At 18.5% G+C, this 19,617-nt stretch overlaps 3 protein-coding genes across 3 annotated transcripts; 1 reads left to right on the forward strand and 2 right to left on the reverse strand.

Moving 5' to 3' along the window:
- Positions 1-256: 256 nt before the first annotated feature.
- PGSY75_1306400 (putative 26S protease regulatory subunit 10B) lies at positions 257-1,438 on the reverse strand (the record flags this gene model as incomplete). The annotated part of the gene is made up of 1 exon (XM_018787129.1): positions 257-1,438. The coding sequence occupies one exon, from the start codon at positions 1,436-1,438 to the stop codon at positions 257-259; it is 1,182 nt and encodes a 393-aa protein (XP_018639871.1).
- A 2,574-nt stretch (positions 1,439-4,012) lies between these two features.
- On the forward strand, positions 4,013-16,918 carry PGSY75_1306500 (putative MORN repeat protein; the record flags this gene model as incomplete). Its single annotated transcript, XM_018787130.1, has 1 exon — positions 4,013-16,918. One exon carries the CDS (start codon positions 4,013-4,015, stop codon positions 16,916-16,918), a length of 12,906 nt encoding a protein of 4,301 aa, XP_018639872.1.
- Positions 16,919-17,902: 984 nt separating this feature from the next.
- On the reverse strand, positions 17,903-19,603 carry PGSY75_1306600 (putative vacuolar ATP synthase subunit h; the record flags this gene model as incomplete). Its single annotated transcript, XM_018787131.1, has 3 exons — positions 17,903-18,314; positions 18,480-19,372; positions 19,541-19,603. 3 exons carry the CDS (start codon positions 19,601-19,603, stop codon positions 17,903-17,905), a joined length of 1,368 nt encoding a protein of 455 aa, XP_018639873.1.
- Between the last annotated feature and the right edge of the window lie 14 nt (positions 19,604-19,617).

The raw sequence follows: 19,617 nt of genomic DNA on the forward strand, positions 1-19,617 counted from the left end.
TATTTTTAAATATATTTTTTTATTTTTTTTATTTTTAAATTTTTATTAATATATTTTTTTTTTTTTTTATTTTAAAAAATATTTTTTTTTTTTTTTTTTTTTTTTTTTTTTAAAAATAATTTAAAAAAATAAAAATTTTTTTTTTTTTTTTTTCTATAAATAAATTTTTTTTTTTTTTTTTTTTTTTTTTTTTTTTTTTTTTTTTTTTTTTTTTTTGGGATAATTTTTCATATAAAAACCTTTATGCTCAACTACTTTATATCTTTTCATATTCAAGTTTACCCTCTAATTTTTTTCCTTCACTTATTTTTCTGGCAGCTTTGTAAAAGTCTTCCTCTATAACATAATCTCTCATAGCTCTGATTGCAAACATACCAGCTTCAGTACATACATTTCTTAAATCAGCACCATTAAATCCATCACACAATCTACATACAGATTCATAATCTATATCTCCTAGTTTAGTCATTTTATTTGCATGTATTTTAAGTATTTCTATTCTGGCTGTTTCATTTGGTAAGGGTATTTCAATTTTTCTATCTAATCTTCCTGGTCTAACTAAAGCAGGATCTAATACATCTGGTCGATTAGTTGCCATAATAATTTTGACATTACCTAATTCTTCAAATCCATCTAAGTGATTTAATAATTCCATAAGTGTTCTCTGTATTTCTCTATCAGCTGAAGTACCTTGAGAAAATCTTCTACCTCCTATAGCATCAATTTCATCCATAAAAATAATACATGGTTGATGTTCCTTTGCATAATTAAACATTTCTCTAATAATACGTGCACTTTCTCCTATATATTTATCTACAATAGCTGATACAACTATTCTCATAAAATTACAATTAATGTTAGATGCCATTGCTCTTGCTAATAATGTTTTCCCTGTACCTGGTGGACCATATAATAAAACACCTTTAGGTGTTTTTATTCCAACTCTTTTATATAAATAAGGATTAAGTATAGGTAACTCTACTACTTCTCTCATTTGTCTTATTTGTTCACTTAATCCACCTATTTGATTATAATTAACTTTGTTTGTACTATTTTCACTTTTATCTATATCACTTATCATATTAAAAACTAAAGGATCCACTTCACATGGTAATCTTTTCATAACTGTTAATGTTGTCATATCTAATGATACTCTTGTACCTATTACTAATTTACTTTTATTAATTTTAGATTTACATCCTACTACATATCTAGGACCACTAGAAGCTTTCACAATAAATTTCTCATCTTCTAGTTGTTTTAATACTTGACCTATTATTTGACCTACACTTTGTAAGGCCTTTAAATTATCTTCAGTTTTCTCATATTTTTTATTTAACTCTTTTATATCTAATCTTAACTTCTTTACTTTACTCTCAATTTCTCGGTGTTCAATAACTTTCTTCACATACAATTTTATGCTTTCCTTGTTATCCATCGTAACTAATTAGAAAAATAAATAAATAAATATAAATAAATAAATAAAAATATATATATATATATATATATATATACGTATGTATGTATATGTGTGTGCTAAACAAATTTTATTAGGTATATATTAAAACATGTTAAGCAAAAATATTAAACGGTAAATTGTGTTATATCACAATAAATCACAAAATTATGTACTAAAAAGGAGGAATATATATATATATATATATATAATAAATAAGGAATATTTAAAAATTTGTATTATATGACATAAAAAATTTTCACATAAAATAAAAATATAATATATAATAATTGATGTATCATTTAACAGATTTATAAATCAACAAAATTGAAAAATATAAAGTGAATAAGTAAAAAATATACATTAACCATTATACCTTTTCACAATATATTTTACAAATGGTAAAATATATACATATATTACATATTATTTATATATCATATCATATAATATATATTTTTTTTTTATTATGTTATTTTCTTTTTCTTCTTTTTCTTAATTACCTCATTATTTTGTTCGATATATTTTTGTAAACATTCAAAATTTTTTATTTTACCCCTATTTTTTTCCTTTTCCTTTTAGTATTATTTTATTTTATATTTTTTTTGTTTTTGCATAAAAAGAAAAACAAAGTTAATATATAACTAAAATGTATTATAAAACATATATATATTTATATATATATATATTTTTTTATTATTACTTTTATATTTTTCCTCTTAAAAATTGTTATTTATTTATTTGTTTTATTTATTTATTATTTTTTTTTTCTTTTCATTTGGTATGTACGATAATATGAAGGCAAAAAAAAAAGAAAGAAAATGAACTATACAAATAAAAAAAAAAATGAAATATATATAAAATATTTTATATATATATATATTATGTCGATGGGATAAAATATTATTTTTCAAAAGAGAAATAGCCACACTTGTTTTACAATATATGGAATACCAATTATTTCATTATGAATATATATAAATATATTTTCTTTTTTTTTTTTTATGGCACAATATTAATAAATTATATAAATAATATAAATAAATATAAAATAAATATAAAATAAATATATATTACATATATTCTTCATTTTTATATTCAAATATAATATATTTTTTTAATTTATTCTCTTTATTTATAATATATATATATATATATATATATATAATGAAATATTAATTTTTAAAATATAATATTATTATTATATAATTATAATTAAAAGAAACGTCAGAAATGTTTTACCATTTTTTTATATAACTATTGATTTATAAAATATATGATATATTATATATTTAATTTATTAATGGATCCAACATTTTAATATAATATAATTTTTCTTTTTATAATTTTATATTATTATAAAAATAAAAACATAAGATATTCAACTGTAAAAAAATATATAAATTTTTTATTCCACATAAAAATAATACATTCAAAAATAATGTTAATATTACAAATAAAAAATAAAATTGATTAATATTTTTCTAATGTTTTCCATTGTTCCTCAAAATCACCTCCCAAAAAAAAAAAAAAAAAAGGAAAATATATATATATATATATATAAATATATATATGTAAATATCTACACACATACATATAATTATTCGTTATTATTCATCTTCATCTGTATCATAAATAATATATATATATATATATTTATTTATTTGTTAAATATTAAATATACATTGATTATTATCTGGCTAGTTTGATATATATTTCTTATTATTTAATCTTTTTTATGTTTTTGAAAAATATGTCCATAGGCCTACATATATAGTAATAATCATTCAAGTTACAGTATAACTATATATGTGTGTACTCATAGAATAAATAAAAGGTTTTATTTTAATTTATATGTCGTATAATATTCTTTTTTTTTTTTTTCCTTATTAATATTTTTGAACAAATATATATATATATATATATATAATCATTATTATTATATATATACAATGGTTTATTCCTTTGAGTGATATTTATACATTTCTACATCACAATTGTGTGTATTATAACAAAATAATAATAAAATAAAATAAATGTTAAAAACAATATAAATACGAATAAAAGCACATACATATGAATAAATTAAAAAAAAAAAATAATATGCAACTATTTTTGCTTTTTAGAATGTGCAATTATATATATATAAATATATATATATGTGTAGTGTTATTTATTTATTATTGATATATAGACATAAGAATATCTCACAAAAAAAGATACTACATTAATAATTATGTCAAAAGGGGAAATAAATAAAAAAAAAATAAATAAATACACATATATATATATATATATATATATATATATATATATATTTATTTATTTATTTTATAATTCACATATATATATATATATACATATTTTATTTTTTTTATACACATGCTGTGTTAAATAAAAAATTCAAATATAACATTCGCATTTATGTTTACCCCCTCCCTATGACATCATTACAATAATTCATCATGAAATTAAAAATATATCTTGTCTTTAAATATAATATTTTATTAACAGAATAAAATATTTATTATTTTTTTGAAAATAAAAATATTAATGATGATAAGAAAAAAGGAAGTATTATATATCTTAACATGCTTATTTACAAATATATACTATTGTATAAAAAATGAAATAAACTATGAATATAATTCTCAACTAAACAAAATAAAAAACCCGTTTCGCATAGATATAGAAAATAAAGAAGAATGTAATTTTAAATATGATAATATAAAATCTTTGTTCAAGTATATATATTTAATTGAGTGCTCCGTTAATACTAATAAATTACAACTACATTTTATTAATATAGCAAAAAATAGTAATAAAAAAAAAGATATATATCATTTCTATAACGAAAATGATAAAAAAATAAAGAGTGATATTGTACAATTTGATATAGAAAAAAATGATAAAAAAGTAAATTATAAAGTATGCCCATCACTTTATAAATATAAAAGTCATTGCTTTTATATTTCTATTATTATAATATTTCAAAAAAAACAAATAGATGGCTTACGAGAATTATTTATAAATCATATATTACTTAATAAAGAGGATGATTTTAAAATTTCAGATTTATTACATTCAAATAATATAAAAATTATTGATAACAAATTAAAATATCCTGTCTTTTGTCTAGTACATAAAAACAAAATTAAAAGATATCATGTAATAGATATTAATATTGAAAGATATGTACCCTTATATATATATGCATCTAGTTATATATATAATTTCGTATTTATTGATAGAAATAAAAATAATTTATTGAAAGAAGAAAATTATATATATGAATCCTATTTCTACAAGTTTTATTGTACTACTGATAATATGAATATATATGTCAGTACTTGTGATAAGGAAAAAAAGCAATTTTATATTTATAAAATTAATATATATTGTTATAGGACGTATAAAAGCTATTTAAACAATATATACGATATAAATATTGTTGAATTAGAGGATAAGATACATTATCAATATTTATATGATAACGAAAAGAATATAAACAATAAAATGGAAAATCTATCTTATGCTTCACATAATAGTAAAAGTAATAATCAAAATAATACTAAATTAATAAGCGATAATAATAATTTGTTTGTTTATAATAATCCTAGTTTTATTACTCCTACGTTTCATGTAAAAAAACATAAATATGATATATACACATCATCAGACACGTTTCTATTTGTAATAAAAGTTCATAACAACCAATTAAATAACATTACAATAAATAATAAGAAAGTATTATCTGAGTATAATATAATGACCTTAAATGAATTACCTGATGATCAATTTTATGACGACTGTATATATCTATGGAAAAGGTTACAAGAAAATAATTACCTTGATGAAAGTACAGAGGAATTAAAAAGTGAAAAATATACAAAAAAATACAAAATGGATAATCATAATTATAATAATAGTGGTAATAAAACTTATTCAAATGATAATAATTATAATATAGAAACAATCAATTATAATATGAATTCTAAAAATAGGTTTTACTATAATAAAGAAAAAATACCTTATCATTTCTTCAACAATATATACGAAGAAGACTTTTTGCATCTTTATAAGAACAAAAAAAATAGAAATCCAGTTAATATTAAAAAAAAGTTGTGGTATGAATTCTTTTTCCTATCCTCATCACAAAAAACAAAAACAAAAATATATAATCATAATGAAATAAAAAAGGTTTTATATCCTATAAAAAATATGTTCCTCTTACAATATACATATGAAGAAATATATGATGAAATAGAAGATAATATCAATGATAAAAAAGACAAAAAACATAATAAAAAACAGTCCATTGTTGTTCATTATTACTTTTTTGTACATAAAATTCCTAAAAATATTCTAGTAAATAATGAATATTTTATAATATTTTTAATTAATGCTAATTGTAATCATCAAAATAATATTTGTTACTTGGAAAAAAATAAACAATCATATATACAAATAATATTTAAAAAAGAAAAAGGACAAGAAAATAATTATCTCTTCTTAAGTACCAACTTGTTATTACAACAAAAAAATTATAGTAATAATAATATAACATATTTGAATAATACTAATAATACACTCAACACTTTAGTCACTTTATTTATAAATAATCAAGAAATTACTAAAAATACTTTATATAAAATTAATGAAATTGGAAAAGAAAAAGAAATCATTAATATCAAAATATTAAATAATACAGAAAAGAATAAAGATATATTAAAAAACAAAACAAATATAATTCTAGATACTAATTTAATAATTGTAAGAGAATATGTTTTTTATAAGTTTCTTCTTAAAATATTGTCTTACTTTTCATATTTTTATATCTTTTTCTTATCATGTCTTCAACCAGTACAAATGATGAATCCTATTCAAATGATACAAATACTAACATTCATAAATTTAAATTATTCATTCCCATCATTGTTTAGCTATTTTATAAAAAATATGCAAAGTCTTTCGTTTATATCTCATTTTATTTATGATCTTAAGATATATAGGAAAAAAATTAATATGTTACAAAAAAATGAGGACGATCAAAGTTATATGATATTTGATAACCCCCATGAAGAAACACAACATAATATTAACACTAATAATATAAAAAACAATGTTGATAATAATTCGTCTAATGGTTATAATAATCATATGGAACAAGATACACTAAAAAAAACAGACAAAGATATTGAATATAATGGTACTAATAAATATCTGCATGGTAATATTGACAAAGAAAATGACATAAATGAAAATATTCAAAATAATAAAAATAATCAAAATGTTCAAAATAATCAAAATGTTCAAAATAATCAAAATAATAAAAATGTGGAAAGAGCTGAAAATATTCATATTCATGATACCCAAAATAATAATAATTTGAACAACTCCAATGACATATTAAATAATTCTTCTCCCAAAAATAATGTAGCATGGTTTAATAAAAACTATTTACAATATTTATTTTCTTTAAACACAAAAAAGGAACAAGAACAAAACAACAGCATGACATATAAAAAATTAGAGGAATTAAAAAAATACTTTATTAATAATATAAAAAATATATATATAAGGAAAAAGAAGAAGAAAAGAAAAAAAAAAAAGAAGAAAAGGAAAAAAGAAAACGAAATACAAGACATGAAACTATTACATATATATATTAGTACACTTTTAAACATTATAAATATCATATTTATTTTATTATTATTTTATTTTATATCTAAAAAATTTATATCTAAAAATAAATATCTAAACAAATTACATATACCTTTTTTATCTATTCAAAATTTTACATTATTTATATTTGATATATTTCTATATCCATTAATATTTTCTATATGCAATATAATACAATTTGAAAATATATATCATATTAAATTATATTTTATATATATAGACTTTCTTGTTCTTAAAATTATTTGTCTATTTTTTCTTGTGTCATTTATAATTCTTTATATTATGCTTCCTATACCTTTTATTGTATACATAAATAATCATATTGTTTATAATTATCATTTCAAGAAATTTATTCCTAAATATATTAATCATATAAGTGGAATAGTAAATTATTTTCCTTTCAAAATATTTCTCAAGAATATATTATATTATCATAAATATCAAGAAGAACATCAAGATAATCAACAATTTTCTCCTTCTTCAAATATGGTGAATACATCACATGACAATATAAAAAATGATATATTAAAAATGGATCAAAAAAAGATGAAAAATATGTTAATTAATATAACAAAGAAAAATAAAAAATTTGTGGGCAAATCATTTCTCAAACAAATTATTGAAAATTTTGTACACATACAAAAAGAAGAACTAAAACAAAATCTATTGGAGGATATAGATTCTACGATTAATAATAGTGAATATGAAAAAAATGAAATGAATAAAAAAAACAAAAACTGTGATAGTATAGACACAAATCATTCAAATAATAATTTTTTACTTCATAATGATCAACTAGACATTTGCAATAATATATCATTATATCAAAAAAAGAAAAATTTATTTAAATGTTGTAAAAGGTTATTTTATTTATTAGAAGATGAATATAATCAATATGAACAATATGATCAATATGGTCAGTACAATATTGATGATTTAAAAAATATAATAATAACATCTATTCCTCAAACATTGATTAAATATGATAAAAATGATTCTAAAAAATTAAATAAATATATCACTTTCGTCAATCAAAATATATATAACAATTATGATGATGATATCATAAATATATATACAACATCTCAAATATATAATTCATTTCATACATATGATTATTCAGTAGACTATGACATTAAAAAAAATAAATATATCAAAGTACGAATTGACAGAAATATGCTATATAACAATAAAAATAAAGAACAAAATATATTGTTTTTCTTAAATGTCTTAAATAATATAAATGTTGGATATATATATGATAAAATACGTCTTTTTAAAAATAATATATATATAAAAAAAAGAATCAATTTAAAACAGTTATATATACTTTTAGCTCATAAACAATGTATAGAACTATTCATAAATATTGAACAAGCATATGATAATAATTTACAAAATTATTCATTTCTTATTAATAGTTTTTTTAATGAAAATATGTATACCTTAGTGTTAATAAGATTTATAATAGTTGTTTGTGTTATTTATATAAATCTATCTATATCTCATATAAATATATATCTCCTGTCATTATCTTTATTGTTTCTATGTATATTTATTTATCGCTTATATTATATAAGCATAAACAAAGATATATTAAAAAAAAAATGCCATATAACAAAGGAAGATTTATTAATAATAAATGATCAACATGAAAATGATAATCAATTAGATACATACAAAATAAAACAGCCGATAGACGATTCTATGAACACTTCGATAAATCAAAATATGCACAATAAAATTACACATACTGAAATATACCTAAAAGACAGTCAATATAAAAAAGGAGAGGAAAAAAAAAAAAATGATGTAAAAAATAAATATAATAATGATTTTGAAAATATGTCAAATAAAAAAAAGAACAATGTACAGTCATCAAGTTCATATGAACCAAGCGATATTATCCAAGATAATAAAAATTCAAGAAAAAAAAAATTATCTAATAATAAAAAACAAAATAGAAATATAATAAAAATATATAATTTTATAGAATCTATTTTTTTTCAAATTTTTACTATATATATTATCATAAAAAATTTAAAAGAAAGACAACATTACTCAGAATTAATTCTTAGTCTCATATTATTTTTAGTATTAATTTTTTTTATGTTTAATGAAAAAAATAAATATGAATGCATACCATTCCATTTATTATTAATCCTTTTAACTATCTCATTATATATCGATTTTCTTATGATAAAACACATTTGTAAGGAAATATATTTATATATCAAACATATTGTTATGATAAATATATATTCTAATTATTATATCAAAATAAATATAATAAATCAAATGAAAGCATTACAATATATGTTTCACATTTTAATTTATAATCCAATTAAAAGTATAATAAAAAGAGAAACAAAAGAAAAAATAAATATGAAGAAGACAAGTACATATATTAATATGATAAGAGCAAATAATAATATATGTTCCTTATTTTATCATAATAATAAAAAGAAAAAGTATAAATTAAAACAACCATACACAAATATATCTATATTAAAAAATATAAGAACTAATCATATAGAAATATTTCAATATGAAGGTTGTGTTCATTATGAATGCCAACTCTTAAAAACAGAAAAAAATAATATATACAATAAAAAAAAAAAATTATACAAAAATTTATATTGTTATTATAAAAATTCAGATATGATCCAGAAGGTTTTAAAAATAGATACTATACCTATATATCTAAATGATGAAATGAGAGAAGAACAAAAAATGTGTATATGCACAATACAAGTAATTAATGGCAAAAATGGTAGAATAACTAAAGGAATATCTTTTTATATGAAGAAACAAAAAAAAGGAAATAAACATAAAATATATACTTTATATTATAATAAAAAATATAATATTTTTATAACAAACGTGGAATCATCATCTAAGGAAGAAAAATATACAAATATACAAAATAATGATATGATTGAAAAAAAAGACAAAAATGAAATATATAAACAAATAAATAGTAAATACAACATTTTTAGTGAATATATAACCGATAAAATAAATGACAATTATGATCATTCTTATGTAGATAATATTAATTCATATAATAAAGAATATAAAATTATAAAAATTGATAAATATTCCTATACGACAATTAATGAAAATAATCTAATTATAAATAGCTTATTCATTAAACCAAATAGGATATATAAATTACAAATAATATTTAAAAGTAAATATCTTAAAAATATTACATTTGATAAAAAAAAAAATGAGAGAAACTGTTTTTTTGATAAAGAAGATATAATAAACATAAAACCAAACGAATGTACAAATAAAGAAAATAAAAAATATTATGAGTATTTAAAAGGAGAAAAACATTATGATAATACAAATGATAATAAAAATATTGATAGTAATAATGAAAAATATAATAATATAAATACATATATATTAAATAAAAACAATTTAAACCAAGGAAATTATAAAATATATACTATCATATGTAAAGATATAGGAAAAATCATAATTCCTTATGATATAAGTTATATAAATATTTTTGATGATATAAAAGTAGAAAATAAAAATAAAGAAATAATTTATTTAAATATTCATTCGAATCATATATGTTTTATTAAAAAAGATAATCGTATTATACTATATCATCCTTCTTTTGAGAAATATGAAATATATCATGTGTATCTTAAAAATTTAAAAAAAAATATTACAGATTATGTAAGTAATGAATTTGAAATAAAAAGTTCACAAAGTGGACAAATCATTTTAAGTATTTATAAGGATGTAGAAAATAATGATGATATTATATATAAACAAAACAACAATATAGATGGAAATAAAGATAATCCAAAAATTATGTTTGATGATAATATATATATTTATAAAATAGTCAATTATAAAAATACAAAAGATATTTTTGTCAAGGTACAGAAAAAGTACAATACTTTCTTTTCTCCAATATTAGATAATTATGATGAAAAAATTTTGGAACAAAATAAATTTGATCTTTCCATTTTTAAAGCCTGCCTTAATAATATGGAAAAAATAGATGAACAAGAAAATAAAATAGATAACACAAATAATGAATTTCATGAAAAGAATGCAGATGAAAACATGATTGATATGGTCAAACCATATGATGATTTCTGCAAAGAAATAGAGCATAATTATTTTATACCAATTCAAATATTGTATAAAGTTAAATCACCTTATTGCATTTCACTTATTAAAGACTTACAATATTATTTTATAAATTGCCTAAACGATAATGATGCTAATAATAAGAATAAAAGAAAAGAAAAAAAAAAAAATAATGATATCGAATATAATATATTGCCTACCAAAAAGGTCGAAGTTTCTACAAAAGAACAGTCTAATGTTTTATCAGATGAGCAAAATAATAAAAAAAACACTAAAAGTCCTAACTACTCAAATTATGAACTATTACAAAATTCAGATAATTCTAAGGATAGCCAAAAGGAATCAAAAGAAAATATTATAATAAGAAGAAAAAAAAAAAAAAGAAATCACAATTTGTTTTTAAAAAAAGACCTACTGATAAATTATACATACGGAATTTTTAAAAAAATATACAACATTTTTTCAGTGAAAAATAAAATACAGGTACGTCAAAATAATGTATCACATCAAAATGATATGTCACATAAAAAGTTTTCGGATGAAAAAAAAAAAAAGAGAGAAATATTTTTTAGATATGTACCTGATTATAAAAAAGCAATAAATATATATGCTACTAGTATTCAAGTTTATGAAAATAAATACAACTTTTTACTAAGTAATAAAGGGAATATCAAATTATTATCTAATTTTTTAATTGATAATTTAAATATTTCATTTATAATTACTTTGTTCGACAAATATTCTTTATTTCATAATGAACATGATGAAACAAATATAAATTTGGATAACATCCATTTTAATATATATGAAATATATAAAAAATGTTCGAATGATAAAAAAAGATTACTATCTAAAATTATATCATATTTAGAACAATTAGTAGCATATAAATTCTTATGCATTATTAAATATTATGGTCAAAAATTAAATTATCTTCTCTTACTAGATCAAATTAATAACGATATGGATATATATAATATTCAAAAAAAAATCGATTATTTATTTTTTAATAAGTATAATTTCATAAAAAAAGAAATAAAAAAACATTATAAAATGAAAAATTATAGAAACAAAAATGATCCAAATGAACATTCTGAGAAACAACAAGGTGTAGACATTTCTATTAATAATAATATAAAATATATATATGAAAAAATCGTAAAAAAATATGTAAAACAAAAAAAATATATGAATAAATGTTTATCAGATATAAAACATAATATATATGAAATTAGAAAAAAATATCCTACCATATATAATTATCCATATTTCCCTTTCTTTATTAATAAATCTAATATAATAAAAATTAAATATGATATAGATCAGCAAATATATTATTGGAATAATTGTCTTACCAATTTTTTTAGTAATATAATAGAAAAGTCTTTAACACATACTAATTTAAAATATAACATACGTATAATGAATAATCATATTCTAAATCATATAAAAGATACATTATTAATACGCACAAAATATAAGCATATAAAAAATTATAATTTTGCTCATATAATTATTTCACATCATTTTTTAAATCCACAAGTTGAACATTTTTCTTCTATAACTCCTATATTTTTTTTTATGAAAATATTACCATCCAATTTTATATTCTTTCCTAATGATAAATATAATTCTATATATAATAAAGAAAACATAGAACAAAAAAATAAAAATAATCAAACTGATACTATAAAAAACAATGATCATATAATGGATCAATCACAAAAAGATAGGCCCCTTTCTACCTTTAATCCATACAATACTAACAACATGAATGATAATCTAACTTCTACAAAATTAATACCATGTTATATACAAATAATAAATAATGACTTACTAATATATATTTTTGACAATCATAATAATAAAATCTGTTGGAAATTAGCAAAAAAGGATTATAATATTTACAAAGGAAACGAAAATTACAGTGAAGTTACATATACACAATCTATTGAAGATCAAATAAAAAATGATCACATGGATGAAGGACATAATAACATACAAGATAATATAAATAATAATACAAAGCAATATAATCCTTGTGTTAATATAAACAATAATAATTTTTTAAATAACAAAAGGGAGGAAACACAAGAAGATGAAGATAATAGCTATATTCAAACATATTCATATAATAAGGATACATCCTTTATACATTCTTTAAAAAATAAAAGAAAAAAAGATAAATCCAATAATTTTTGTAAGGATGGATATTATACTTTATTAGATGATAATCATTTAAATAACAACAATTTAAATAAAAATTTATTTTTTTTTACAAATTTTGATCATTATTTCTCAAATATATATAAGATTATAAAAAATTATATTAAAAAGAAATATGCCTTTTTCCTTTATATATGTAATGGAAAAAACATAGACAAATATATCTATGAAACAGCCCCTGAATTCATTGACATATTTATTCAAATAAATTATATATGTAAAGAAAAATTAAGAAATAATCTTACTATAAATGATGATATGATTGTAAATAAAAATAAAAAAGAGCTAAACCTGTTGGATAAAAGAATCAAGGAAATATTGTTAGAGACTCATGAAATATTAAAAAATGAAAAAGAATATAATAATGTTATGAAGGAAAATAAAAATGTACTTATAGATATAATACAAAATTTTACCAATAATATAAATGAAGTACATCAAAATAGTTATACAAATAAATGTATAAAAAAAAAAAAATATATATGTAAAAATATATATATGAATAATATATATCATAAAAATGAAAATTTTATAGCTAATCCAAATAACAATATTTATTACAACACAAATATTGTAAGAACTGAAGATACAAATAACAATTTTTGTTATAATATACAACTTTTTACATATAATTTTTTCAACCAAAAAGTAAATAAATTATTAAAAAATCATTATAATTATATTTGTATGAGTGAAAAAAATGATGTGGAAAAATATGAACAATTTGAAAAGACTATTAGTAGAACTGATGATGAAGAGGATCATATATCTATTACGACAATGGAAAATATATCTATGACTAGTGCTGATATAATTGATGAATATTCAGTTGAATATACTGATAAATATAATGAAAAACATGATAATTTATATGATGAGAAAGAAGTAGACGAGATGTCATCAATAATTCAAACTTTCCATTTAAATGAAAATCCAAATAAATATTATTACTTATTAAAGAAGATAGAAAGATCAAGATGTTCAAATTTATTTAATATAGAAAATGATATATATGATTACAATAGGTGCATTCATAGGGAGCTCATATTTTATAACAGGAGGCATGAAATTTTTTGTAAATATATTGGAGATATGAAAAATATGCTATATAATGGGAAAGGGAAATTATATGATAAATTTAATAGTTTAATATATGACGGAGAATGGAAAAATTGTGAAAAAAATGGTAAAGGAAAATTATTATTCAAATATTTTAATATATGGTATTTATATGAAGGTAATTTTTGTAATGATGAAATTGTAGATAAAGGAATTATATCATTAATTGACAAAGAATATGTAAAAAATATAGAGTGTAAAAAAATAAATAAATTGTGTCCTTTATTAATTAAAGCAAATTTTTGTAGAAACGGACAAAGAAAAACTACAAAGGAAATACCATCGAATGTTACCCAGGTGGAAAATATAACAAATAATGTAACAAATAATATAACAAATAATATAACAAATAATATAACAAATAATGTAACAAATAATGTAACAAATAATATAACATATAATATAACAAATAATATACATAAAAAAAAGAGCAAAAAAAAATTAACCAAAAAAATTATGAACAAAATACAAAATACAGTTATGGCAAATTATAGTTATACAAATAACGTAGATTGTTGGTCTAAAGATATTATTGATATATATATGCCTTATTTGAAAAAGTGGAATATATATTCATTTTATTGTTCAAGTAATATTGAAAATATTAATAAAAGGAAAGATATTTTTTTGCACAATAACAATAATAACAATTTTAAATATCTTATTGGCTATCCTTCTTTTGAACTTGTAGATGCAGACAGCACACAAAATAAGTTAGAATATAATAATATGGAAAACAATAAAAATCTAGTAAACACACAAATAAAAGACGAATTAATAGAAAATAAAAAACAAATTAAAGAGAATTACCAAATATATAATAATATGTTAAACACAGGAATATCTTCTATTATACAAAATGATACACAAAATAATTACCATATGGATAATATTGACAAAATAACAAAGCCAATAAATAAAACATTTCTAAGGAATGATAAATCTAATATGAATGTACATATTATTTATCAAAATAATTTACTACAAAATGAATTTATTGATTCCATGAAAAATATAAATGAAGACAAGTTGTATTATCCAATTATAAACAAATGTATAGGATTGACTAAAATAATATATGCTGATAAAAGTGAATATTTTGGAGCTGTCAATGATAGAGGAGAACCAAACACAAATGAAAAATATCCAAAAGCATTTTTTAATAATGAATACTTTTTTTATGAAGGAGAAATGAAAAATTTTTTACCTAATGGATATGGTATATTTAAAAATAAAGAAAAAGATAAAAATACATATATAGGTTATTGGAGTAATGGATATAGACAAGGCAATGGATGCTTACATTTAAAAAATAAAAAGTATATTATACAAGGAAGATTTTATAAAGATGAAATTAAAGATCATATTAATATTTATATAAGAGATGATAAAATATCTAAATTACATTTATCTAGTAAAAGAAATAAAAATTGTCAAAAAATGAAAATATATTTTAAAAACGGATATATTTTCTATGGCTATTTTACTCCTAATTTTAAAAGACATGGTATAGGTATATTAATTGATAATCATAATAAAATATTATATCATGGATATTATGAAAATGATATAATTGATAAATTCTGTTATATATTAAGACATAAAGATAATACTATATATAGTGGAAATTTAAATAAAGGATTAAAACAAGGATTTGGAAAATTATACAATGAACCCAAAATTAATATTTTAGATAATCAAAAACAAATTAATATAACTCCATCGAATGAACATATCTTAGCTAGAAAATTAGAACCACATGATTCTATAGATATATATTCTAACATTAATATAAATTTCAATATACCATCTAATAATATAGTTTATATAGGCTATTGGGATCAAAATAATTATTCACATTTTGGATCATGTAATTTAAAAAATGGTATTTATAAAGGTGAAATTAAACAAGCTAAAAAAGAAGGTCTAGGTATATATATATATAAGAAAAAAAAAACATGTAAAAATAAAAATAGATATATTTTATCCTATTTCAAAAATGATAAAATAGATAAAATGGGGAAATATTATACAGAATATGATAAACTTAAAGTTTATCCATTCGATAAAGAACAAATTATTCCTCAATTAAATTCATATGAAAAATGTCTAAAAAAAGGTAATAATATACCACCACATATTTTAAAAACAGATAATTTATTTATAAATCAAGAACTTGATTCTTATATTACATTACCACTATCTGAAATGGTACAAACTATTATGAACGAAATTTTTGATAAGTCCACAAGTTTTATAAATTATCTTAATGCTTCTTTCAAATTTGATTTGAATTATTTCTTAAAAAAGTAATAATACAAAATATACATATATATATATATATATATGTTTGTGTGTCTCATCCTATTAACGTATTTCCTTTTATTATAATAATAATTATTATTTATTCTTTTATTATTGATTCTATTTACGTGCATGTGTTTTTACTAACACTAGTTTTGTAAGTTGACTAAATTTTTTCATAATGAGCAACGTTTCACATATAACATAATTTTAATTTATATTCATGTTTTTATTTGATCTTACAAAATTTTGAGTTCTACACATATATAAAAATATTATATATAAATATATACATATATATATGTGTATTAATATATAGAACGTTTCATATACATTTTTTTCTATATATAAAATATTTTTAGCTACATTATATTAATTTTTTTTTTTTTTTTTTTTTTTCTTGTATTTTCATTCATTCTATTTTACTATTATTATTTTATTTTATTTTATTTTATTTTTATTTTATTTATTTATTTTTTTTTTTTTTTTCGATCCTAAATATATTTCATATTTCAAAATAAACTAATAGTCTGAAAGAACCAATTAAAATATAAAAAATAAGATAAATAGATAAAAAAAAAAAAATTATAATTTTGTTATATACTTATATCATTAAATAATAATATATTATAGAAAAAAAAAAATCTTTATGCTTATTTTTTTAAAAATATAAATAATAAATTAAATAATAATAAAATAAAAGAAACAATATTTATAGCATAATAATAATATTCACTATTGAATTCCCCATTTTACATTTTTCACTATAAATATGTATACATTCATAATATACATGAATTAATTATATGAAAAAATATTACAACATTATAATAATTAACAATAAAATAAGAAAAAAGAAATGTTAACAACAACATATAGGAATTTTTATTAATTATATGAGCATATTATTCTGAATATTTTTTTCTTAACTCATTTTAAATTAAAATATTCGTATAAAACTATTATATATATATATATTTATTTATTTATTTATTATTTCGAATTTGATATACTTTGCCAATTATTCAACATAATTTTTTGTGCACATAATAAAGCTTCTCTAACAATATCTCTATCTTTTGTAGCTATTAAAATCATAACATTTTCTTTTATTTTAAATTTCTGACATATTTTCTTACCATTAGGATATAACCTAGCAAATTCACCAATATCAAAACAAGCAACAGCAACTGTTACTGCGTCTATCTCTTCTTTGCTTTCACCTGTTTCACTTTTCTGAATAATATTATGAGCATATAATTTTATTATATCAGCTAATTGCTGAATAGCCTTAAATTCATCTTTCTCAAATTGCATGACATTTTCTAGCCAAAACTTTTCTGTGTGTAAAACGGACCACTTCAATTTTCCGTTTGATAATTCGTGACAGTATCGTTCAAAATTACTGCAGAGAAGAATATAAAAATATAAATATAAATAAATAAATAAATATATATATATATATATATATATAATATAATATATAATATATATAGCTTTTTTTATACACAAACAATTCATTTATATATATATATATATATATACATACATACATATATTTTTTTTTTACCTATAATTTTTGACCCTTTGGTCTAACTTGTTGAGAAGCTGAACTATTGTATCATATATATCATTATCTCTCCACTTATCATACTGCAATACTGTCATTGTTTGAATAATATTATTATCAACTATTATTTCGAAACAATCATCAATATGCATAATATTTTTTATTATATTAAGTGAAACTCTTAAAATTTTTTCCACTCTACATTTTTTAAATAGATTTATTACTATAGCAATAATATTATTTTTATATAATTGTTTAATAAAACAATCTTTAAAAGTTAGTAGCCATATACAAAATACAGATTTATATTGTTTATTAGCATTATTATTAGATAGCTCTAAATTTTTTTTTATAATAGTTGAAAATTGTTCTAATTCATATATATCTTTTCTATAATTATCAATTTTTAATATATTTATATATATATCCATTTTTCCTTCTTCACTAACATTAAAGAAATCAATTTTTATAATAAATTCTTTAATTTGTACTTCAGTAAAATAATTATTATTATAACAAAAACTTCCTGACAATAAAAAGGAACTCTTATCAGCTATATACGTATCACTATGTGTACATAATTTCATTAAATATCCATACATGTCTTTATCATGTAATATACCTAATATATAACTATAAGAACTTCCATCATTTCTTATTATTTCATAAAATATTGTTAATACATATTGCATTAAATGAAGATTGAAATCTGTTTGTAAACAATTAAATAATATAGATACAATAGTATCGTTTTCTTTAAAATATTCATATTTTTCCTTTTTACTAAAATCATGAAACTTTTTTAATAATTCTACTTCTTCAACTGATAAAATTTTGATCTCTTCATATTTATCATAACAAGGCATCTTATTCAAAATAGAATCATGTAATATCTGAATAAAACAAGAAAAAAAAAAAAAAAACAAGTGATATAGATTAATATATATATATATATATATATATATATATATATATATGTACATATTTTTCATACAACGTTATTTCCTATATAACATATTTATTTTCATTTATTTATTTTTTTTCTTTCTATTTTTTTATACTTGATTCTTTTGTTCAGACTCCACAATTTTCGTTATTACACTAATACCACTATCATTTGCCATTATCTTAGAAAAAA

Source organism: Plasmodium gaboni, chromosome 13, assembly GCF_001602025.1.
Source record: "Plasmodium gaboni strain SY75 chromosome 13, whole genome shotgun sequence".
Lineage (NCBI taxonomy): Eukaryota > Apicomplexa > Aconoidasida > Haemosporida > Plasmodiidae > Plasmodium > Plasmodium gaboni.